The sequence below is a fragment of the Leptopilina heterotoma genome, unplaced genomic scaffold (assembly GCF_015476425.1).
Source record: "Leptopilina heterotoma isolate Lh14 unplaced genomic scaffold, ASM1547642v1 Lhet_121, whole genome shotgun sequence".
NCBI classification, from domain to species: Eukaryota; Metazoa; Arthropoda; class Insecta; order Hymenoptera; family Figitidae; genus Leptopilina; species Leptopilina heterotoma.
Genome location: NW_025110839.1, coordinates 745,845 through 771,702, shown reverse-complemented (window position 1 = coordinate 771,702; position 25,858 = coordinate 745,845). Strand labels below are relative to the sequence as shown.

The following is a 25,858-nucleotide window of genomic DNA, read 5'->3' as shown; positions in this document are numbered from 1 at the left end:
AATTTCAAAATTATACAAAAATTCAATTTTTTTCAATATTTTCAATTACAAAAATTTAATTATTTCCAATTGTATACTTTCAAAAATTCAATAATTTTTTTGTCTAAAGAAATGTTAAAGTAACTAACGAGTAACTAATTATATAGTAAAAAATTAGTCATTGATGTAAAAATTAATAAGAATTGAAAAAATTACAAAATATTAATGTTTTTAATGAGTTAATATTTTATTAATAAGTAATTATTATTCATTCTTTTAGGCTATGTCCAAATAACTAAAAAAAATTTATTAAATAATTCAATTAGTGAAATTTGACTATTTTCGTAGTTATTTACTAATTTTTTATTTATACAGTGGAACCTCGATGCAACGAATTCAAGTTTTTAAATTATTTTGCACTATTAAATAGCATTTATGTCTTTTTTTTATAGGTATTTACATACATTAAAAATCAGTGGTTGGTCAATAAAAATAAATTGTTTATTTTTATAAGATTTTTGTACCAATAAATGCAAAAATTTAAAGTTTGTGTTTAATATAAGAAAAAAGTTCGGATAAAATGATTTTCAGTTTGGATAACAGAATTCGGATAATCGAGGTTCCACTGTAATTATTTATTTTCTACTTATAATCAGTTTTTTTTTTACTGATTGTGGATGGAAATAATCAAGATTTTACCAAAATTTAGTTTCTTTTAACTAGAGTTAGTTAACAGAGTTAGTGAGAAGAATTTAAGATTAAAAAACAAAAAGAAATTATCTTCGTTATTCTAATTAAATTTACATCTTTTTTTCGCAGGTGATGGAAAACAAAGAAAGCAAGACAAAAAAAGAAGAAAAACTTGACAAGTTTTCGTCATTATAAAGAATATTACGAATACGCCCTTCGTTAAAATACAGCGACGTCGCGCTCAATCACGTTGCCAAGCGTCGCGACGCTTTTTTAATGACAACAACAGCAGCAACACTTTGGTTGCTACGTATACTTGGCGTCCCGGTGTTCGATGACCCTCAACCTAAAAAAGAATTTTTATCAGCAAAAAAAGATCTCAGAAGAAATTGGAGCGAAGAAGATGACGAAAATTAAAAGGTAAATATTAAAAGAGTGTCACAGTTGAAAACAGTAGCGCACATGACGTTTACTACGTTACGTGTGTGAGTGTTTTTTTTCTTCTCATAAAAGAATTATCGTTTATAGTATATAGAAGGCGAGAGGGAGACGACTCACCTGTTTCACAACCTGCGTGACGTCGTTGGTCACATGATCCGCGTTACTTTTCGAAAGCAGGCCTAGGCAGCGCGAGCGAGCCTTCGAACTGCAATGTGGAGGCTCAGGCAAAGACACTTCGTCCAGGAGTCGCCAGTCAAACCGCGCCCAATGAAACGCTAGCTACTCCGTGTCACCCCAAGGAAATCATCATCATCCTCGTGCTACCATCAATATTCTCAAAATCACTTTTTCTTCCAGTTATTCTTTCTTCAAAAAAAGGAAACCAAAGGAATACATTTTTCTACCCCTAAAACAGTGTTTTGTTGTGTCAAATCTGTTTAAAATTTACAATCGAAAAATGTCTTTTTAAAGATGAAATTTGAAGATCGATGGAAGTGTAGAAAAAAAACTCGTGAAGGAAGAAAATCGGTTTATTGTGAAAATAAGCATCGTGAGGAGAATTTTTCCTTTCTTCCCATAATTTTCTATTAATTAATCCTGGGAAATAGGAAATTGGAATAAATTGGACATGCAGTCGGTCGAAAAACCGCGAAAATCAACCGGACGAGAGCGAAAGTTGATTAAAAAAAAGAGACGAACGCCATTTTGACGCTTTTGAAAAAAATAACCGTTTTCTACCATCAAACTAGAAATGAAAGGATTAAAATCGAAAGAATGAAAAATAAATTAGTGATAATTTAACATTTTTTTTTCTCTCTAAAAAAGTGAATATCGAAACTTGAAATTGAATATCAAAAAGGTGAAAGTGATGTGTGTTATGTGAACAAGTGTTACTTGAGTGTTGTTGTTGTTGTTTTTCCCCCCGTATTTAAAATGTGTGCAATATGGAGGATTTTGGGATTTTTGGCAATTGTTCAAGTGGAATTAACGAGAGGTCAATTGGATTTGAACTCGACGGAATTGCCAACGATTTATTATACGGAGCCAAATTATGGAAGTTCAAGTTCAGACGAGGGGAATATTTACAAAACTTATACGGAATTCCCGGGTGGACAAATCACGAGAGGTCAAAGGATATTGGAGAGAAGCAAGAGTCCTTACTTGTTGAGAGAGGATCTTTATGTCGAACGTGGTGGAGAACTAGTTATAGAACCGGGAGTTGAAATCCGGTTCGCCCCCATGATCGGGATCACTGTTCGCGGCATCCTGACTGCCAAGGTACGCAAATTCATTTTTTTTCAAGGTTCAAGCAAATCTTTTTTGCTTTTTTCTCGGCAGAATTTTTCGAATTTGTGGGTTTTTTTTTACCACTTTTCTTTATTAATATGGGGATATTAATGAAAAAAAAGGAAAAATTGTGTATTTTCTCTCTTGAAGACAATGAAGAAAAATAAATTTCGAAAAGAAATTTCTTTATACTTTGTCGCTAACAAAAAAACGTCTCGTATCGTATTTTTGTATTTTCTTCACTATTTTCAAAAATAGGCACTAATTTCAAAAAAATTAGATTTTTTTTGTCTTTCTTTCAAATAGTAGGTATTGCAACAAAATAACACTTTTTTGGGTATAAAATAAAACTTATTTCAAATTTTATACAGTGTGAAAAATAACTAGTAATATTTTCCAGAATATTTTTTTTTATTTTCGAAATATATCATTTAAAAATTTTTTAAACAATAACTAAAATTTATGCAAAATTTTATTGAAAATAATTGATTTTTTAAAAATTTTATTTAAATTTTTCAAAAATGAAATTTTCAAGAATTTTAATTGCTAAATTTGAAAATAACTGAATTCTCAAAAATTGTAATAAAAAATCGGCAAAAATGAAAATTTTAAGATTTTGAAAATAATTGAATTCTTAAACATATTTAAATGAAAAGATAGAAAATAATTGAAAGCATGTAATTGAAAATATTGAAAATAATATTGAATTTATGAAAATATTAAATTGAAGATATTGAAATTAATTGAATTTTAAAAGATAAATGAAAATTGAAAGATTTGCTTTTCTAAAAAATATTTTGTTACCAATTTTTGAAGCTAATTTTCAATATTTTTGATTTTTAATTAAATATTTACAAAAATTCCATTTTTTCAATAATTTCTATTATAATCTTTTAAAATTTCAATTATTTTTATTATTTTCAATTACATTACTTCAAAAATTCAATTATATTTTCAATATCTGCCTAATCGATTCATTTAAATCTTTTCAAAAATTCAATTAATTTTAATATTTTCGAATACATATTTTTAAAATTGAATTGTTTTTAATATTTTTATTAACATACTTCCAAAAATTCAATTATTTTTAATATTTCCAATTTATTATATTACTTAAAAAATTCAATTATTTTTAATATCTTCATTTATATGTTTTCAAAAATTCAATTATTTTCAATTTTCTCAATAACAGATGTTAAAAATTCAATTATTTTTAATATTTTCATTTTATTAAATGCGTATACAAAAATCCAAGTATTTTCAATATTTTCAATTGCATATTTTTAAAAATCCAATTATTTCTATATTTTCAGTTACAAAATATCAAAAATTCAATTGTCTTTAATATTTTTAAATACAGATAAAAAAAAAAAAAAAAAAAAAAAAAAAAAAATATTAAAAATACATTGAATTTTAAAAATTCAATGTATTTTTAATATTTTCAATTACAAAATTTCAAAAATTCAATTATTTTTAATACTTCTTTCACTAACTTCCAAAAATTCAATTATTTTCAATTACAAACTTTAAAAAATTCAATTATTTTCAATATTTTCAATTATATATTTTCCAAAATTTAATTATTTTCAATATTTTTAATTGCATTCTTTTCAAAATTCTATTATTTTCAATACTTTCAAATAAATATTTTTAATAATCCAAATATTTTCAAATAAATAATTTTGAAAATTAATATATTTTCCGTATTTTCAAATTAATATTTGTAAATATTAAGAAAGAAATAAAAGTAATTGAAACAATTTTTTACTCTAATTTTTTAAAATTCGATTTAAAAAAAAGAGTAAATTAAAAATGTTAAAAATAATTTTTTTTATAGATTTTTTATGAAAATTCTGGAGTAATCATGAATTTTTTCATTTGTAGGTATAGTTGAAATTTTTCTGAAATTTGATTATTTTTTAATATTGTCCAAAATTTCTTTGGGAAAATTCAATTATTTTTTTATTAATTTCAGTTATAACAGAATAAAACTTTCTTTAGTATAAAATGCGCAACTTATTTCGATTTTCATAGTGTGAAAAAATGATCAAAAAATTTTGAACTTTCAAGTGAATGAAATATTTTTTATTGAAAATATTTTTTTCTAAATAATTGATTGCAATAAAAATTGAAAATTGAAATTTTACATGCGTAGAAATATTAAAAATAATTTTTTTTCGATACAGTGATACAAAATTATTGTATTAAAAATTTAATTTCGTTTCGTTAGTCACATTTTTTAATTATATATATATTAGAAAGTTTTTTTAAATAATCGAAGTTTTGTAAAATTTTATACATTGAAAATAATTGATTTATTTTTCAAATATGTATTTCATACAAATTTTTCAAATACTGTTTGTAAATTATGGCCTTAGGTACAAACAGTATTTGACAAAAATTAAGGTCCTTGAAAAAATACCGAAATAAAAATTTTTCAAAATCTAATACCTATTTGATATATTTTAATTACAAATTTTGAAAACAATTAAATTCTCCAAAATTCAAATGATAATTTGAAAATTAATAAAAATTAGCTGCAGAATAAAAAAATTTGTTAAAAATTTTTGTAAAAGTCGTACTTAAAATTTTGTCAGGCTAATTTTTTTTTAATTTTATTGAATGAGTAGAGAGTCAAAATAGAATTTAAGGGAAATAATTTTTTTTTCTCAATGTTTTCTTCTTATTGGGTTGAGAAAATTTTTTTCTTTAAAGATATTTCATAAATATATTAAAATTATTTCTAATAAGCCGTGCACATTGTCAATCCGTTGAAACAATTTTCTGAACATTTCTGCACATTTCTGAATAACGATAAAATTTAATGTTATGAAGTATACTCATGACGACTAAACAGTGAAACACTTTTTGTGCTCTTTTTTACTGGGTCATGAGAGAAGAAAAAAGAAGAAAAAATACTATAACAAAAGAATCGCATGAGAAAAATTCTCTAAATATAATAATATCTTTGCCATAAAAATTCGAAATTTCGGAGAAATATTTTTCAGTATTTATTTACTTTTATTTAAATCTATTTAAATCGTTGCATATCTTTATAATTGACAAGTTTAACATAATTATTATACAGTGTATAAAACCTGTTGGAATGCAATTCAATATTTAAAGTTTTATTACAGTAAAACAATGTTTCAAAAATTATTATATTTTTTAATGTATTATTTATCATTTGTTTAGTATAAATTTCATTTTCCTAAAGTTTCGAGCGATCAAAATTTTTTTTTTATTTTTACTTTGAAATTTTTATAATCCACAAGTTTCGAACTTTTAAATGAACGAAATTTTTTAACAATATAAATATTTTCAAAAATTATTGACTTTTATTAAATACAAAAAGAAAATTAAACATTTAGAATATATAATTTATTTTTTTAATTATTGAGCATTTGACGCAATATTTTTGCAATTAACTTTGAATTTAAAGAAGAAATAAATAATTTCGTTTATTTGAACGTCGTTCAAAAATGATTTTTATAAAAAAGATATTTTGAATGAATATTAAAAAAATGAATTCTGAACAATGTTCATGTTTAATTTTAATTATTTTTGCCATTTGTATACTAATTTTGAAAAAAATATTTAAATAGAAAAAAAATTTTGTCCAGTTGATTAAGAGAGAAATCTTTTTTGGGAGAAATTTTCGAAAATAAAAATTGTTTATCGAGTATTTTTTTTTTAATTGAAAGAGAAAAGCTAATAGAGTATTTATTTATAAACGATGAAAAGTGCACATGGGTTTTGTTTCTTCAATGTCTTTGTGGGAAGAATACAAGGGGACCTTGACCGCATTGCATTTTTTACAGATCTACTTGCATATTATATATACGCAAACTCTGTAGATCAAAAAAATTGATCAAATCTATTAATTTTCTCGTTTACAATGAAGTCTTTATAAAAAGAACTAAACCGGTTTTTTAGTCCTTTTCCATTTACACTTGAAAATTATTTATTCATTTTAGTATTAATATTTATTACGTTTATTTATTTTTAATAGTTTATAGGTACAGTAAAAGTTTACTGATTTAAAAACGAATTTTGTTTTAATATTTAAACGATTTAAACAAAATTATTCCTGTTCCTAAAGTTTTTAACGTAAATGAACGTTGCGGTTTTTTTTTACTCCTTTTACTTTTTGTAAAAGGAGTTTTTAATTTTGAAACCTTTTCAAAATCCAATTATTTCCAAAAATTCATACTATAATGCTTTTAATATTAAATTATTATCTCAAATTTTAACTAAAATTCATTTTTAAATGATTTTTTATTAGAACATTCTACGAGACTTCAATTATTTAAATACAAAAATAAAATATTTATTTCGAATATTTGAATATTTCTTATAATTGAATTCTTTTGAAGAATTTTATTATTTATGAAAATAATTAAATTCATCGGAAGAATTTTGTTATTTATGAAAATAATTGAATTCTTACAATGAATCTTATTATAATTTTTGGAAATAATTGAATTTTTGCGAAGAATTTTATAAAAATTTTTTGAAAATTCATAAATGATTTCTTTGGAAGAACTTTAATAAAATTTTTTTAAATAATTAGGTACATTTTTCAAGAAATTTACTTAAAATTGTATTAAAAATAAATTAAATCTGCTAAGAATTTTATTATTTATGAAAATAATTAAATTCTTGAATTGTATAAAAAATTATTGAATTTTTATAAAAATTTTGGAAAATAATTAAATTTCTTTGGAGAAGTTTATTATTTATGAAAAGAATTCTTGAATTCTTTGGAAGAATTTTATTATTTAGGAAAATAATTAAATTCTTCGGAAAAATTTTGTTATTTATGAAAATAATTGAATTTTTGCAATTAATCTTATTATAATTTTTGGAAATAATTGTATTTTTGCAAAGAATTTTATAAAAATTTTTGAAAATTCAAAATTGATTTCTTTGGAAAAATTTTAATAAATTTTTTTAAATAATTACATTTTTCAAGAAATTTACTTAAAATTGTATTAAAAATAAATGAAATCATGCTGAGAATTTTATTATTTATGAAAATAATTGAATTTTTGCAAAGAATTTAAATATTTTTTTTAAATAATTGAATTCCATGAGAAAAATTTTATTATCTGTTAAAATAATTGAATTCTTGCGTAGAATATTGAATTGAAAATTATTGAATTTTTATAAAAAGTTGTAAAAATAATTGAATTCATAAATTTTTTTTTTTGATATTTATGAAAATAATAATTGATTTCCTGTAAAAAAAATTTAGTATTCATGAAAATAATTGAATTATCGCGAAGAAATTTATAAAAAAATTTATAAATAATTAAAATCCTGTGAAATTTTTATTTTTTATGAAAAAATTAAATTTTTGCGTAGAATTTTATTAAAATTTTTTTTAATTAATTGAATTTCTTTTGGAAAAGTTTATTAAATTAGTAGATATTGAGAATCATTGAATTGAGGAAAATTTTTGAAAATAATTGAAATTTTGACGAGAATTTTTGTAAATTATTGAACATAGTTGAATGTTTGCGAAGAATTTTCTTACTTTTGAAAATAATTGTATTTCTGCAATCATTTGTAATTGCTCCAAAATTCAATATTAAAAAATTTAACTAATTTCAGAATTTCAATTATTTTTCTTTTTTATACAGCGATTTCTAAAAATAAAAAAATTCCGTTCATTTGAACGTTCAAAAGTTTAGGAAAATATTTATTTATTCAACTTTGAGGTAGTGTTTACAACAATTTTCAATTATAGACAAGAATTTGAAGAGAAAAAATTAATTTATAAACAATCGAAAATATTTCGTTTGCAAAAGAGTTAAATTTTTTTTTATAATCTCTCGTTGGAGCATGACTAATTTTTCCTTTAATATCAAGTTACGATTGTTAGTCATTTCTCATCGATGAATCAGTTTTAGTCGCGTTTAATTTTAGTCTCATCCTTCTTTTTTTCAAAAATAAATGAATTCTTCGATGCACTATTAAAAAAAAATTACAATTATTTTGAAAAAAAAACTATTACAAAATTAAAAAAAAAACAAATATTTCATCGAGTTGCATATAAAATATTATTTATAAATGAAATTCATTAAAAAAGTGACTTAATCACTAATAAAAATATTACAATTTGTACCTATTTAATTTTTTAGTTTAAATTGATAATTAATTTTTATCGGGAATTTTTTCGCGAATTGTCAGTAAAATTTGAAATCGCAAAAAATATTTTTGCATTTTATTTATATACTATGTACGTGAAAGATATATATAGGTATAATATACCTGTGAATCGAAGAATGTTCTTTGTTCATTCAGTAAGAGTTAAAAGGTAAAAGGAAGCAAGTAGAGGGAAAAGGGAGAATGAGACCGAGAGAGTGAGAGAGAGAGAGATAGTAGACGTGATTGTAAAATATTGTATAAGAGGGGAATTACAATAGTGTACGTGATTATTTGCCCCCTTTCATCCATCAATTTATGTCACAGAATTGTTAAGCGTGACCAATATTTATGGAATGATAATTTAACCCAAAGCTCACTTTCTATGGAAATTGACGTATGCAATCAAAATATGTCGAATTCTTCCAAACGTACATATTATCAATTTTGTAGTATTTCTTTCTTTTTATGCTCCTACAATTCTAAACGTTCGAATTTTAACGTTTATTCATTTTTTCTTCGAATTAAATTTTTGTTACAAAAAAAAAAAAAAAATTGAGGATCTCCCAAAATTAATTATAAATGCTCTTAAAGTTTCGAATATTCAAAGTCAGGCCTCGCACTCATCTACTAAACTAAAACTTACTATTTACTACTTTTTTAACGATTTGCTACTATTTGGATACTTTTTTTTCATTGTTACACTAAAAGCTACCTTTTTCCATGTTTGAGAATTTACACTACTTTAAATTTGTTAACAGTTGAAATAAAGAAATTATTTTCAAACATTTTAACAAAGTTATTGGAAAAAATTGAAAAATTTTAATAAAATTCTTTAAAACGATTCAATTATTTTTACAATTTGTTCGTAATTCAATGATTTTTAATATATCTACTATTTTAATAAAAAATTTTCCAAAACAATTGAATAATTTAAAAAAAAAATGTTTATAAAATTCTTCGCAAACATTCAATTATTTTCATGAATTAAAAAACTTTTCACAGGAATTCAATTATTTAAAACAGAATTTTCCTAATATTTTCCGAAAAAAATCAATTATTTTTAAATAGATTTTTATAAAATTCTTCCCAAGAATTCAATTATTTTTATAAATAATAAAATTCTTCTCAGGAATTCAATTATTTTTTTAAATTTTCATAAATATCGTTGCAAGAATTCAATTATTTTCATGAATAATATACAATTTCGAAAGAAATTCAATTATTTAAAACACAATTTTCATAAATTTAAAAAAAAAATCATTTTTTTAAATAGATTTTTTTTAAATTCTTCTCAAAAATGCAATTCTTGGTAAAACTTGAATTATTTTAAAAAATGATGTTAAAGTTCTTTATAAGAATTCAAATTTAGGAAATGTTAAATTATTCAATAAATTATTTATTTTTGTATTTAAATAATTTCATTCTCGTAGAACATTCTAATAAAAAATGATTTAGAATTGAATAAAATAAAGTGATTAAAGTTTTGAACAATAATATTTATAAATTCAAGTTTAATTTTTCGATAGCTACTTTTTTACTATACTTTTTTTCTGTCATTAAGCTCCTTTTTGCTATATTTTTTTAAAATTAATTATCACATGCAATAATAATTGAACTTTACAGAATTTATATTGAATTTATATTAAATAATTTAATTCTAAAATTTTCAATTTTTGAATAATTTCAAATTAAAAATTTTTTAAATTCATTTATTTACTAATTATGCGTCAATAATTCAATTATAATAAAATTTCTAGAAAGAATTCATTTTATTTTAATTTTAACAAATTATTTGCAAAAATTCAATTATTTTCATAAACAATATTAAATCCTTTAAATGAATTTAATGATTTTGAATATAATTTTTAGTAAAATTTTTTGCAGGAATTCAATTATTTTCATAAATAATTAAATTCTTCAGAGGAATTTAAAATTTTTATCAAAAATTTTTATAAAAGTCTTTATAAGAATTCAATAATTGTCAATACAATTATAATTGAATTCCTCGATATAATTCAATTATTATCAATTATTTTCATAAATAACAAAATTTATGTGAGAAATTCAATAACTTTCAAAAATTTTAATAAAAGATACTTGTCAATAATTCAATTGACTTTAAATAATAATAAAATTCTTTGCAATAATGTTATTATTTTAATAAATAATAGAATTCACAGAAATTCAATTATTTTTATAAATAACATAATTTTTCCAATAAACTCAATCAACTAATTTCAAATTTTGTGATAAGATTCTTTCCTAAGGATTAACTTCTTTTTAATACAATTTTAATAAAATTCGGTGCTGAAATTCAATTCTTTTCAAGAGATTTTTAATAAAATTCTTTATAAGAATTCAATTATTGTCAATACTAATATAATTTAATTTCTCAAAAGAGTTTAATTATTTTCAAAAATTTCCATAAAATTCTTCAAAACATTTAAATTATTTTTAAAAATTTAATAAAATTCTACATATAAGAATAAAAGTTATTTATTCAGGTTCAAAATTATAGAAGAAGTTACAAAAATTACAAAAATATAATATAAAAAATTCTAAAGGTTTAAAATTGAAGTTCTGGAAAATTTGATATAAATTTTAGTTAAAAATTCTATAGAAGTTTGTTTTTAATTCAAAAATTTTCAAATTGTTGAAATTTCATGAAATTGAATTGAAAATACATAAGTGAATTTCAGAAATTATTTTGGTGAACTTTCTTTCATTCAATAATTTATAAATAAAATTGAATTCTCAAGAAAATTTCTCAAAAATTATTAAAAATAATTGATTTAGAGAAGAATTTTAGTTAAAAATTCTAGAAAACAATTAAATTGAAATGTTGAAAATAATTTTAGAGATGTTAGTGTGAAAATAAATTCAAATTTTTGTGCGTTATGTCAAAACTGTGAAAGTAATTTTAAAAAATTTGAACTATTCAATTAGTGTAATTTGCATATTTTCGTAGTAATTTATTTACTAGAAATTTTCTACTTATATTTATTTTTTACTACATAATTGCTGAAGCAGGAATTACTTATTATTAATTTTAAACTCATATTAGGGCATTGAAAGTATTTGTTATAAAAAATATTTCGTTCGTTTCAACATATTCAAAACTTGCACTTTGGATCATTTGTTTTTGTTTCCTCATGTATAGAACTCTCTAAATTTGAATAAGTGTAACAATTTTTATTAATTTCAATTAGTGACTGACTTTTTGCTTTTGAATTAGTAAATTTTGCTAATACATTATAATAATCGTAAGTTTCCTTTCCGTTAGCAAATTATCTGCATTCATTTGTTTGTTTTGAATATTAAGTTTTGTGGGTTATTTTCATTTTTTTTAATGTCAAAAAAAAAGAAAAAAAAAACTCGTTTTATTCACTTCGCAAAATTGACAAAATTTCCATTCCATATTTTTTATTTTCCTGATTTTTTCCTAATTCTCATAAAAAATATTTACTTTTTTCTTATCCTGGCCTGCTAATAAATTGAATTTCTGATACGAATTTTATTATTCATGAAAGAATTCAAAATAATTTAATTCTTGCGAAGAATTTTATAAAAATTTTTAAATAATTCCTTTCTTTCGAATAATTTTATGCAAATTCTAATTTAAATAATTGAATTAATGAAAATTTTTATTATTCATGAAAAGAATTAAATTTTTACATTATTTTTTAAATAATTGAATTCTGTTTGGAAATTTTATGAAAATAGTATATATTGAAAATCATTGAATTGCGAAAAGTTTTTAAAGATAGTTAAATTTTACAAAGAATTCTATTAAAAAATTTGTCAATAATTGAATATCTGTGGGAAATTTTATTAAATTTTTTTGAAAATAATTAAATTCCTAAAAAAACAGTTTATTATTTATGAAAATAATAGAATTATTGCAAACGATTTACTAGAACTTTTTAAAATAATGGAATTTCCAAGAAGAAATTTATTATTTTTAAAAATAATTGAATTATTGTGATGAATATTGTTATTTATGAAAATAATTGAATTTTGAAAAAAAATTTATTAAAATACCTCAAAATAATTGAATTTTCGGGGGTAATTTTTTATTTATCTTTAATAATCTTTAATAATTTTTCTTTCGAAAAATTATTCGTGTAAATAATTGAATTCTTAGAAAAATGTTATTAAAATTTAAAAAATTGAATTATTTTAAAAAAATTTAATTAAAATCGTATTTAAAACAATTAATTTCTTTCAAACAATTTTATTAAATTTTTTAAAATAATTATTCAATTCTTCCATAGAATTTAAAAAAAACATTTTTTAAAATAATTTTTTTTTTCGAGGAATTGAAATTAAGTTTTTAAGAATCATTAAAATTTTTGAGCAATTCCTGTAAAATTGTATTAAAAATAATTGAAATCCTGCTATGAATTTTATTACTTATGAAAATAATTGAATTGAATGGTTTTTAATTTGAATAGAATTTTCTTATTATTCTCAAAAATAATTGAATTACAGAGAAGAATTTTATTATTTTTGAAAATAATTGAATTATTGCAGAAAAGTTTATTAAAATATTTAAAAAGAATTGAATTTCTGTAAAAATTTTTATTATTTTTGAAAGTAAGTGAATTCTGCATTAGAATTTTATAAACATTGTTTTAAATAATTATTTTTTTCGAAATATAATAAATATTATGAAAATTTTATTATTTTAAATAATTGAATTCTTGTGTAAAAACTTTATTTGTGAAAATAACTGAATTTTTTGATTATTAATTTAAAATAGTAATGAAAATAATTGAAATTCTTCGATGAGTTTTATTATTTATGAAAATAATTAAATTCTTGCTTAGAATTTAATCAAAAATTTTTTTTAAAAATTGACTTTTCATGAAAAATTTTATTATTATAGTGACAGTAATTAAATTATTGTGAAAAATAAATTGCATAAAATTTTGTTAAATAATTGATTTTTACGAAATTTTTTTGAAAATTAGCGAATTATTTAAATAAGTAAAAATTTTCTAAAAAAAAATATTATTTATATTCTTTGTTCAGAAAGTTGAAGATTATTTTTATAATTTAGGTATTAAATATCAATTTTTGCGAAATTCAATTTACCTCGTACAAGAAGTTTTCAATTTTGAAAAGCTGATGTAAGAAATTAGTATCAAAATTTGTTAAATTTTTTTTATGTACTTTAAAGTTTAAAAATATAATATAATTTGAAAATTTAATTCTAATTATTAGTTTTTTAGTTATGTGTCATAATAAGTATTTCTTTAAAAATTACATAAATTAAAATGACTTGAAATTGTTTACAATAAACATTGCAATACAACATTCATGCGCGCTTGCGCGCGGATAATTTGGCTAGTAAATAGTAATTTCTACTAATTTACTAGTAAAATTTACTAAATCAAAATCAAAAATAGTCAATCACTAATTCAAATTAGTAAAAATGTTCACTAATTCAAATTTATAGAGAAAGTGATACTTAGAAATAGATATAGAAATATTTCCTAAAGAAATTCTTTTTTCTATACCAAATTTTAATTTTGGTTTCACTTTCGAGATTTCTGAAAATCTATTCAAAATAGTTTTTTTCTTTTCTTTATTGTATTGACTTCCTCCGTAAGTCCATATCTGATATTCAAGTGCCGTTTCTTCGCAGAAGTGAGAAAATAAAATTCTGAAAAGAAAGAAATAAATTCGTTGGTATATATAATAGAAAGTGTCGTATGGGTTTTATTGCATTTAGATGCGCGTGTATATTTGTGGGGGAGGTTAAACGTTAAACTCTCCGCTATTTAAACGTTTGTATATAGATATAGAATGCACCTTTGAAAGGGCATTCAGAAGAAATCTCGTCATACCAGTTGGGGTTCTTTGCGCTTTAACCTTTTTCTTCTCACGGTTCCATCCTCAAGTCAAGACGATCTTTTATATAGTTTTACTATCGTAGTACCTATATATATATATATACTACCTTTAGAGAGAGAAAGAGAGACCGGATAACAAAAAAATACAATGTTGAGGAGTTTTACGGGCATCCGCTTTCTATGAAAAATGGAGCGTATCCCCCCTTCGTCTCCCTCTCGATGAATCGTACCTTTTGTTCTTCCTAATTCTTTATTTCGAAATATTCCCTTTTGTATTTCTATTATAATAGTAAACTGTTCATTATTCACATTTTTAAATGTATGCTTCATTAGTTTTGTCAAAACATACTGACTGGGGTGTGATAATCCATCAATAATGATACGCACGCTCCGAAGAAAGGTTTTTGGTTATTGTTTGTGCCTGGTTGTTATGATTTAAATCAACATTGATTTAAACCATTTACACCGCATGATTAAAATCAGAATTTAAATCAAAGACATGTTTTCATTTTAATCATGATTGAAATCAGAATTTTTACTTCAAAATAGGGTTTTTAATCAACTTTCGACCAAAGAATCTCAAAGAATCGGAACAAAAGATAAAACTAAAGTTACCAACGATTATATGACGACGAAATGAAATAAAAAAAGCTTAACTTTTTCAATAACTATATTGTCTTCTGCGTCCCGATTGGATTGGAAATCTTTTTAGGATTTAATGAAAATAATTATTAAGTTATTAAGTGCTTTTTATCACAAATTATTTGCTTCTTGGTCTTAAAAAATAATTGTCACTTCTTGCGTCAATGAAAACATTCCCGGAAAGAAGAGGTTGATTAAAATAGTTTAAAATGTTTACACAAAATTTCAAAAAATAACATTGGTTTGGAATTAAATAAATTTTTGCCATATATACAGGCTTTGTACTCGATAATTAATTTTTAAAAAATAGCAAAAAGGAGCTTAAAGACAGAAAAAAGTAGTAAATGTTTAAAATTATGTTAAAAATAATTAAAATCCTGTGGTGAGTTTTATTATTTATGAAAATAATTAAATATTTTTGTCACCGAACTTTAATAAAGTTTTTAAAATAATTGCATTCTTGAGAAGAATTTAAATAAAATCTTTTTAAAGAAATGGTTTTCTTAAAAAAGTTTTATGAAAATTGTGTTTTAAATAATTGAATTTCTTTGAAAATTGTATATTATTTATGAAAAAAATTGAATTCTTTCAAAAGATTTTATTAAAATTATATTGAAAACTATTCAATTATTATTATAAAGAATTTCGTTAAAATTTCTTAAAATAATTGAATTCTTACAAAGAATTTAATTAAAATTTTTAAAAATAGTTACATTTCTCGCGAAATTTATTTTAAATTGTATTAAAAATAATTGAAATCCTGCGATGAGTTTTAATATTTATAAAAATAATTGAATTCTTGCAACGATTATTATGATTAAAATTTTAAAAAATAATTGGAATCCTGCGATAAGTTTTATTATTTATGAAAATAATTGAATATTTTTGTCACCGAACTTTAATAAAGTTTTTAAAATAATTGCATTCTTGAGAAGAATTTAAAAAAAATCTTTTTAAAGAAATGGTTTTCTTAAAAAAGTTTTATGAAAATTGTGTTTTAAATAATTGAATTTCTTTGAAAATTGTATAATTATTATTTATAAAAAAAATTGAATTCTTTCAAAAGATTTTATTAAAATTATATTGAAAACAATTCAGTTATTATAAAGAATTTCATTAAAATTTTTTTAAAATAATTGAATTCTTTTAAAGAATTTTGTTAAAATTTTGAAGAATAGCTGCATTTTTCGCGGAATCCATTTAAAATTGTATTAAAAATAATTGAAATCTTGCGATGAATTTTAATATTTATAAAAATAATTGAATTCTTGCAACGATTATTATTATAAAATTTTTTTAAATAATTGAATTCCTGAGAAGAATATTATTATTTAAAAAATAATTGAATTCTTGCGAAGAGTTTTATAAAAATCTATTTGAATAATTGATTTTTTTCGAAAAATATTATGAGAATTCTGTTTTAAATAATTTAATTCCTGTGAAAATTTTTTAATTTATGACAATAATTGAATATTTGCGAAGAATTTTTTAAACATTTTTTTTTTAAATTATTAAATTCTGTTAGGAACTTTTTTCTTAAAATAGTAGATAATAAAAATCATTGAATTACGAACAATTTGTAAAAATAATTGAATCGTTTTAAATAACTTTATTAAAATTTTTTAATTTTTTCCAATAACTTTATTAAAATTTTTAAAAATAATTTCTTTATTTCAACTGTTAACTAAAGTAGTGTAAATTCTCAAACATGGAAAAAAGTAGCTTTTAGTGTAACAAATAAAAGAAAATATCCAAATAGTATAGCAAATCGTAAATAAAGTAGTAAATAGTAGGTTTTAGTCAATTCTGAGGTCGGATTCGGATTCAGCACGTCGAAAAGCACGTTTTTTTGTTTAATAGCAAAAAAAGGGTTAAAGCTTTCAATACAATCAAGTGATAAAGAACCTGTTTTTGAATTTTTACGTCTTCTTTTTTCTTAAAATTCTTCTAAAAATGTGCGAAACTCTGCGAGTTAGATTTTGTCAAAAACAATTTTCTTACACAATTTTTACAGTGATAAAAAAGATGGCAGTGTTAGATTTTGTCGGCATTTTTTTTCATTTCTATTTTCTAAATTCCTTCCCGCGCACCGTGTTTGGGGCTTTAAAAATCAGTGGTTTGTATTGAGAGTTAATCCGCTTTCTGTATTATTTACGTCTACTGCGCTGACTTCTTTTGTTGAAAATCCGTGATCTTTGATAAAATTCTTCTTAAGTTACTGACAGATGTTAAAGAAAAACGGCAAATATATAACCTAATTTCATAGACAGTTAATTTTCAATACGGCCTATTAAAAAAAAAAGAATTCTATTTCTTCAAATACGATGTGAGATTAAAAATCTTCAGAAAAAAGAAATATGTGACAGGGAAAGTTAAAAGGGGCCTACGGTTCGAAAAAATCAATTTTTTTATTATTTAGTAATCTGATAGAAAATGATTCTCTATCAGAATCACTATAAATAATAAAAAATTGATTTTTTCGAACCGTAGGTCCCTTTTAACTTTCCCTGTCACATATATAGAATTTTGTCAAAAATACTTTCTACTGTAATATTTTTGTCGTTTTTTCGAGTAAATAAATATTGTCAATATGAATACAAATCTCGTATATATGTTATGTAAAATTTACGAATACCTAATTGGTAATTATAGGAATAATCGTTATTGCAGTGATTGTTTAAGGAAAAATGTGTGTTTTTTTTATCTCGAGAAAATTCTATTGCGGTGGGTACATGTAATACACGAGTTGTTTTAAGTGAAAAAAATGCACTTGATTGAAAATGTGCTCTTATCTTATCACGTGGCACGAGTCAGGTTTTATTGTGAGGGTAATAAGTGACGAAGTGTGCCAGTCATACATATAGATAAAGGTACATGTAACACTGAAAGAGAAAAAAAGAAAAAAAAATAAGAGAGAGGGGAGAGAGAGAAAAAGAAAAAAATGAGTGAGAGAAAAAGAGAGAAAGAGAAAAAAAGAGAGAGACAGAGACAGTGATTAGATATCTAAGTGGCACGATCTCTTGTGTCATCCGTGATTCACCTAAAGTTGACGATCAAATACAATACTCTTGGCATCAGATTATACTCGTACTCTTCTTCCATACAATAATATAAATACATACATAAATTCAAAAAGAATTGAATTATTTACACGCAGGTATTTTAATAATTATTATGAGAAATTTATGTATGACGCTGGAGAAAAGAATGCAAAAGATTTTAGGTTGTATTTGAAAATTTTTTAATATTGAAAGTTAACAAAAGGAAATCAACTCGTTTTGAACGTTCAAACGAATGAAATATTTTTTATTAAAATTAATAAAAGCACTCATATACTAAAAACTACTATTTACTACTTTTTATACAATTTGACACTATTTGGATACTTTTTTCAGATTTCTAACACTAAAAGCTACTTTTCTTCTTTTTTTCACAATTTGCATTAGTTTAAATCCTCTAATAATTGAAATAAAGAATGTATTGTCAAAAATTTTCATAGAATTTTTAGAAACATTCTAAAAAATTTCAATAAAATTCTTTAAAACAATTAAATTATTTTCAAATATTTTAAGAACATTTTTCTCGCAAGAATTCAATTTTTTCCCCAAATTATGAAATTCTTCGCTGTAATTAAATTATTTTCATTATCTACTATTTTAATAAAATTTCACAAAAGAATTCCATTATTTAAAGACATTTTAATAAAATTCTTTCCAAAAACTCCAATTATTATCATAAATAATAAAATTTTCACAGATTGGCAGTCAATTTTAAGAAACTTTTAATTATTCAAAATATTATTTATTTTTGTATTTAAATAATTGAATTTTCATATAATTTTCTAAGAAAAATTGATTTAAAAATGAATTTCAGTTTAAGTTTTAAATAATAATTGAATATTTAAATCTTTATAATTTATATCATGAATTATTTTTAAAAATAATTGAATTTTGAAAAGGTTCAAAATATTGAAATTAAAATCTTTGAATGTTAATTATTTTATTTAAATTCTTTGAAAGAATTCAATTATTTTTTTAATTTTAAGTAAAATACTACTTTATAAAAGCTTTCGTGATTTTTCATTAAAGTGCTTATATTTTAAGTCCGCAAATTTGCTTCAAAGTCCGTAAAGTCAGTTTTATTGAAAAATGCTCCGTAAAGTCCGTAATTCGATTGAAAATTTCAATTATTTTCAAAAATTTTCTTCAATTCAATGATTTTCAATATGGATTATTTACAATTTTTCAAAAGAATTCAATTTTTTACGAAAAGATTTTAATAAAATTCTAAGCAAACATTTAATTATTTTCATAAATAATAAAAATTTCACAGGAATTCAACTATTTACAATTTTTTTTTATAAATTTCTTCGCAATAATTCAATTATTTTCATAAATAATAAAATTTTTACAGGAATTCAATTACTTTCGTAAATAATAAAATTCCTTTTAGAAATTCAATTATTTTCACAAATAATAAAACTCATCGCAGAATTTCAATTATTACCACGTTGAAGTCCACAACGTTTATCAACGAAAAAAATGGTTTAGTTACTAAATTAATAAAATATATCGCAGCAATATTGACACAAAAATATTTAGAAAAAATAGATTGATTTTTATGTTCTGATAATAATTGTTATACAATTAAATATTAAATTAAAAATAATATTCGAATTGATGAAACAAATTTTTTTCGTTGATCAACGTTGTGGACTTCAACTACGTCAATTATTTTTAATTGAATTTTAATCAAATTTCTCGAAAAATGTATAATTATTCTTAAAAATTTTATTACAATTCGTCCAAAGAATTCAATTATTTAAAAATTTCTTGATAAAATTCTTTATGAGAAATTAAATTTTAAGAAACATTCAATTATTAAATAAATTGTTTATCTTTGCAATTATTATTGAATTCTCGTAGAATTTTCTCATGAAAATTGATTCAAAAATTAATTTCAGTTAAATTTATGGATAATAATTGAAATTTTATAAAATTGAATTGTAAACAAATGAATTTGAAAATTCTTAAAGAACTTTTTCAAAAATTATTATCCTACATAATGGATTTATAGAAGAAATTTAGTTAAAAACACTAAAAAAAATTTAATTTTGGAGAAGTTACAAAATTATTGGAAAAATTCAATTCTTTTCAAGAGTAATAAAATTCTTAAAAAGAAATTTAATTATGTTTAAAAATAATAAAATTCTATATGAAATTCAATGAAATTCAATTATTTTCAAAACTGTTTATAAAAATTTAATTATTTTTTAATTCCATTCTGCTGAAGAAATCAATTATTTTTACAGATAATAAAATTTTTCACAGAAATTCAATTATTTTCATAAATAATAAAATTCATTGCAGGAATTCAATTATTTTAAAAAGTAATAAAATTCTTTGTGGAAATTCAATTATTTAAAATTTTTTTTTTAATTGTTGTCGAAATTTCAATTATTATTTTTATAAATAATAAAATTTTTCTCCGAAATTCCATTATTTTAAAAAATTTTAGTAAAACTCTTGGTACATAATTTCAATTATTTTAAAAAAATTTCGTCAATTCAGTGTTTATCAATAAGTATTATTTTGATACAATATTTTCCAAAAGAATTCAATTATTTTGAAAAGATTTTAATAAAATTATAATAGCAAACATTTAATTATTTTCATAAATAATAAAAATTTCTCAGGAATTCAATTATTTCCAAATTTTTTAAAAACTTGTTCGTAATAATTCAATTATTTTCATAAATATTAAAATTCTTTTCAGGGATTCAATTATTATTTTCGTAGGGTATAAAATTCTTTTTATATGAATTCAATTATTTTCATAAATAATAAATCTCATCGCAGAATTTCAATTGTTTTTAATACAATTTTCATCGAATTCCTCGAAAAATGTAATTATTCTTAACAATTTCATTAAAATTCGTTGAAAGAATTTAATTATTTAAAAATATGTTGATAATTCAATTATAAGAAATATTCAATTATTTAATAAATTATCTATTTTTTATTTAAATAATTGAATTCTAGTAGAATTTTTTAATAAAAATTTATATGAAAATGAATTTCAAGTTAAAATTTTAGATAATAATTGAATATTAAAAGAAATATAGAGTGCATTTTTAAAAATAATTGAATTTTGAAATTATTTTTTTAGTAAAATTTTAATTAAATTTTTTTTTTATATTATTTGAAGTTTTTATTTTCTAATATATACATACATATATTTAATTGAAGAAGAATTTACAAATAATTGAAATTTCGTAAAATTGAATATTGTAAACAAATAAATTTGAAAATTGCGAAAAATTGTCAAAAAACTTTTTCGAAAATTATTAAGAATAATTGATTTAAAAAAGAATTTTAGTTAAAACTTCTTGAAAATAATAATTGAATTGAAATAGTGAAAATAATAAAAGAATTTTAGTTAAAAATACTAAAAAAAATTGAATTTTGGAAAAGTTCCAAATAATTCCAGAAATTCAAGAATTCAATTATTTTTATAAACTTGAATAAAATTCGTCGCATGAATTTAATTATTTAAAAAAAACTTAACAAAGTTCTTTTCAAGAATTCAATTATTTTTATAAATAATAAAATTCTTCACCGAAATTCTATTATTTTAGAAAAATTTTCTAATTATTTTCCTAAGTAATAAAACTCATCGCAGGATTTTAATTAATTTTTGATACAATATTTTAATCAAATTCCTCCAGAAATGTAGGTAATTATTTTTAAAAATTTTATTACAATTCGTCCAAAGAATACAATTATTTAAAAATTTCTTGATAAAATTCTTTATGAAAATTGAATTTTAACAAGAATTTAATTATTCAATAAATTATTTATTTTTTAATTTAAATAATTGAATTCTTCTAGAATTTTCTAATAAAAATTGATTAAAAAATAAATTTCCGAATAATCGACTTATTATTTATGAAAATAATTGAATTATTGCAACGAATTTTATTACAATTTTTTCAAATAATTGAATTTTCTTGAGAAAATTTACTACTTTTAAAAATAATTGAATTCTTGGGAAGGATTTTATTGGGATTTTTGTAAATAATTAAATTTTTTTTGAAAAATTTCATGGTAATTTAAATTTTAACAAAACATGAAGAAGGCGATCACTCCGAGTTGAAGACTCGGAGTGATCGCCTTCTTTATGTTTTGTAATAATATTCTTATAAATTTTTGAATTTCAAAAAGGATTGAATTTGAATGTTTTCAAGAATTTTAATTATTGATGTTTTTGAATAATTTTACAATTAATGAAATTTGTAAATATAAATGAATAGTACATTTTTTTGAGTATCTAATAATTTTTACAGTGAATCGGAATATTTTTTAGGGTCAGGGGAGAAGTGAGAATTTTGTCTGGAAATCAGGGAAAAGTCAGGGAAAAATAAAATTAAATATTTGTGGCAACCCTGCTTAGGAAAATTGTGTTATTATATGATTAAAAACAAGAGGTGCTAGATTTTTGTTTTTGGTTTCAAATGAAAGCTTGAATAGCAGCCAACAATTTCCTGAAGGAAGAATTAAAAAGACATTACAATAAGACTAAACTGTTTTTAGTTTTACACAATTAAACAAAAACTCTTAAAAGTAAAAGTAGTTAAAATGGTAAAGCTGAACGAAGAAACATTATAGCTTAAAATAATTTGCGTCTTTCTTCGGAGCGTGTGAAAATTATTAAAATCCTTTTTTTCTTCATTTGATTTAATATAATCAGTCATTTTTCTCTGTCAGTTCTTATCTTAATTTCAAAATTCCTATTATAGTTAGAATTTTATTACTTTTTTTCCTCCTATAGCACTTTCTTGTTCTTTATTTTCGTTGCACGCAGTATTACTTTCAATCCTCAGAGAATTGTTTCATTGGAAATAAATAATTCCTTATACACAGTTTTATATTCTTCTCTGCTAATTTAGATCTATTATTTGTTATCTATCATGAAAATTGTTTGTGGGAAATTGTTTGTGAAAATTGTTTAAAAATTGTTTAAAAATTGTTCAGTTTGAAAAATGGATGTTTAAATATTTTTCAGTTTGTAAAATAAAAGTTTCAAGTATATAATGAAAATTTATCGGGAAAAAAAGAGATGATTATTTTCACAGTAAAATTACAAAGAATAATAGACGCGCTTTTTTCTCTTCGGTCTGTTAATTCAGTTTTCCTAGGCAAGTGCAGGTGGAACAAAATGTTAAATGTAGAATTCAGGGATGAAGTTCCTTGACCCCGCGCGCAGTTTAATGTGTTAGATTGTGTACAGGTGAATCGATTTTGTTTCAACTTTACCTGCAAACGAGAGTATCAAATGTTCTTCTGCGTATATGTGTATGTAAAAAGTCAGTTATTGAGGCAAGGCAAGATATTGTGAAATCGCTGACTACTGCATACCAATAGTTGAATCACACTTTCGATGTTGTATAGTAGTAGTAATCAAAGCCACATGTGAGTCACTCGTAAAACTAGGAAAAAAATAACAATTTCCGCTCGATTTCTTCTTAATGTGTGTACTTGGAAATTGTTTCATTCATAAAATTTTACTATATCTTCTTTTTTAGTTCTATTCTTCTAACAGTTTTTTTTAATAGTGTTTTTTAATTTATTAATTGAATAACTTTATTAATAGTATCTTTATTAATACTATATTTATTAATACTATATTTATTAATAGAATTTTTATTAATAGTATATTTATTAATACTATCTTTATTAATACTATCTTTATTAATAATATCTCTTTTAATAGTAACCCTTTTAATAATATTCAGGCTTTGCACTCATCAACTAAAACCTACTATTTACTACTTTTTTTACGATTTGCTACTATTTGGATCCCTTTTTTTATTTATTACACTAAAAGGCTTACTTTTCACCCTGTTTGAGAATTTACACTACTTTAAATTTAATAACAGTTGAAATAAAAAAATTATTTAAAAAAATTTTAATAAAGTTATTAAAAAATTTTCTTTTATTTATTAATAAAATTCTTTAAAACAATTCAATTATTTTCACAAATTTTTCGTAATTCAAAGATTTTTAATATCTACTATTTTAATAAAAAATTATCCAAAAGAAATGAATAATTTACAAAAAAATGTTTATAAAATTCTTTGCAAACATTCAATTATTTTCATACATAAAAAATTTTTTACAGGAGTTCAATTATTAAAAAACGAATTTTCCTAATATTTTTCGAAAAAAATCAATTATTTAAATAGATTTTTATAAAATGCTTCGCAAGAATTCAATTATTTTTATAAATAATAAAATTCCTCTAAAAATGCAATTATTCTTAAAAATATTAATAAAATTCTTTTAGAATTCAATTATTTTTAAAAATTTTCGGAAATATTCAAATAATGTCACGAATACTATAAATTTTTGCACGAATTCAAATATTAAAAATGCAATTTTCCAAGAAAATTTATAGAAAAAAATCAATTTATTATGTAAAATATTTTAATAAAATTTTTTCTTAAAACTTAATTATTGTCAAAAATTTTGATAAAATTTGTTTATAAGAATTAAATAATTTTCATAAACAATTAAATTTATTCCAAGAATTCAATTATTTTTAATTCAATTCTAATTAAATTATTCGAAATAATTGAATTATTCTTTTAAATTTTAAGAAAATGGTTCACAAAATTCAATTATTTCCAGAAACTTTAATAAAATTCTTCACAAGAATTCAATTATATTTGCAAATAATAAAATTTTTCACAGAAATTCAATTATTTTCATAAACAATAAAATTCTTCAGATGAATTAAATTATTTTGAATATAATTTTTAAAAAATTCTTCACAAAAATGCAATTATTTTTATAAATTTTCATAAAATTCTTAAGACAATTCAATTGTTTTTAAAAATATTAACAAAGTTCTGCGTAAAAATCGAGTGTTTTCACAATTAATAAAATTCCTCGCAGAAATTCAATTACTTGAAAAACAATTTTAATAAAATTTATAAATAGAATTAAATTATTTTTAATATCTTTTAATCAAATTTTATATAAGAATTGCATTATTTTCAATATAATTTGAATTAAATTCGACTAAAAAATTTCAAGAATTCAGTTATTTTCATAAATAATAAAATTCTTTAGAAAAATTCAATTATTTACAAAACTTTTTATAAAACTTTTATGAGAATTCAATTATTCTTAATAAAATTTAAATTGAATTTCTCGAAAGAATTTAATAATTATTTCCATAAAAAATTTACTAAAATTCTCCGCAAGAATTCAATTATTTTTACAAATAATAAAATTTTTTACAGGAATTCAATTATTTAAAAAAGATTTAATAAAATTCGTTGCAAGAATTGAATTATTTTTATAATAAAACTAATCGTAAAATTTTAATTATTTTTAATACAATTTTTAAATGAATTCCTCGAAAAATATAGGTAATCATTTTTAAAAATGTTATTAAAATTCTTGGGAAGAATTCAATTGTTTTTAAAAATGTTGATAAAAATCCTGGTAAATATTCCATTATATTTTGATAAATAATAAAAAATTTTCCATTGAGTCTAATACAATTTTCTATAAAGATATACAATTTTAATAAAATTACTTCAAAGAATTAAATTGTCTTAAGGAAATTTAATAAAATGTTTCGCAGAAATTCAATTATTTTCCAGAAGTTTTGATAAAATTTTTTTTTTTGGATTTCAATTATTTTCACACCAAATTCAATTATATTCTTCGAAATAATTTAATTAGGTATAATTAGGTATTTTGAAATTTTTTATAACATTTTTAGAATTCAATTATTTA

General features: G+C 21.0%; 1 protein-coding gene across 2 annotated transcripts in view; it reads left to right on the top strand.

Annotated features, from left to right (window-relative positions):
- Window positions 1-1,904: 1,904 nt before the first annotated feature.
- The window catches only part of LOC122511791 (protein bark beetle), a 76,141-nt gene continuing 52,187 nt past the window's right edge, over window positions 1,905-25,858 (top strand). For both annotated transcript variants that reach the window (XM_043627284.1, XM_043627276.1), the window contains exon 1: window positions 1,905-2,388. In XM_043627284.1, coding sequence (XP_043483219.1) covers window positions 2,044-2,388 — 345 coding nt within the window. In that variant the 5' untranslated portion in view covers window positions 1,905-2,043. The remainder of the gene's footprint in view (window positions 2,389-25,858) is intronic.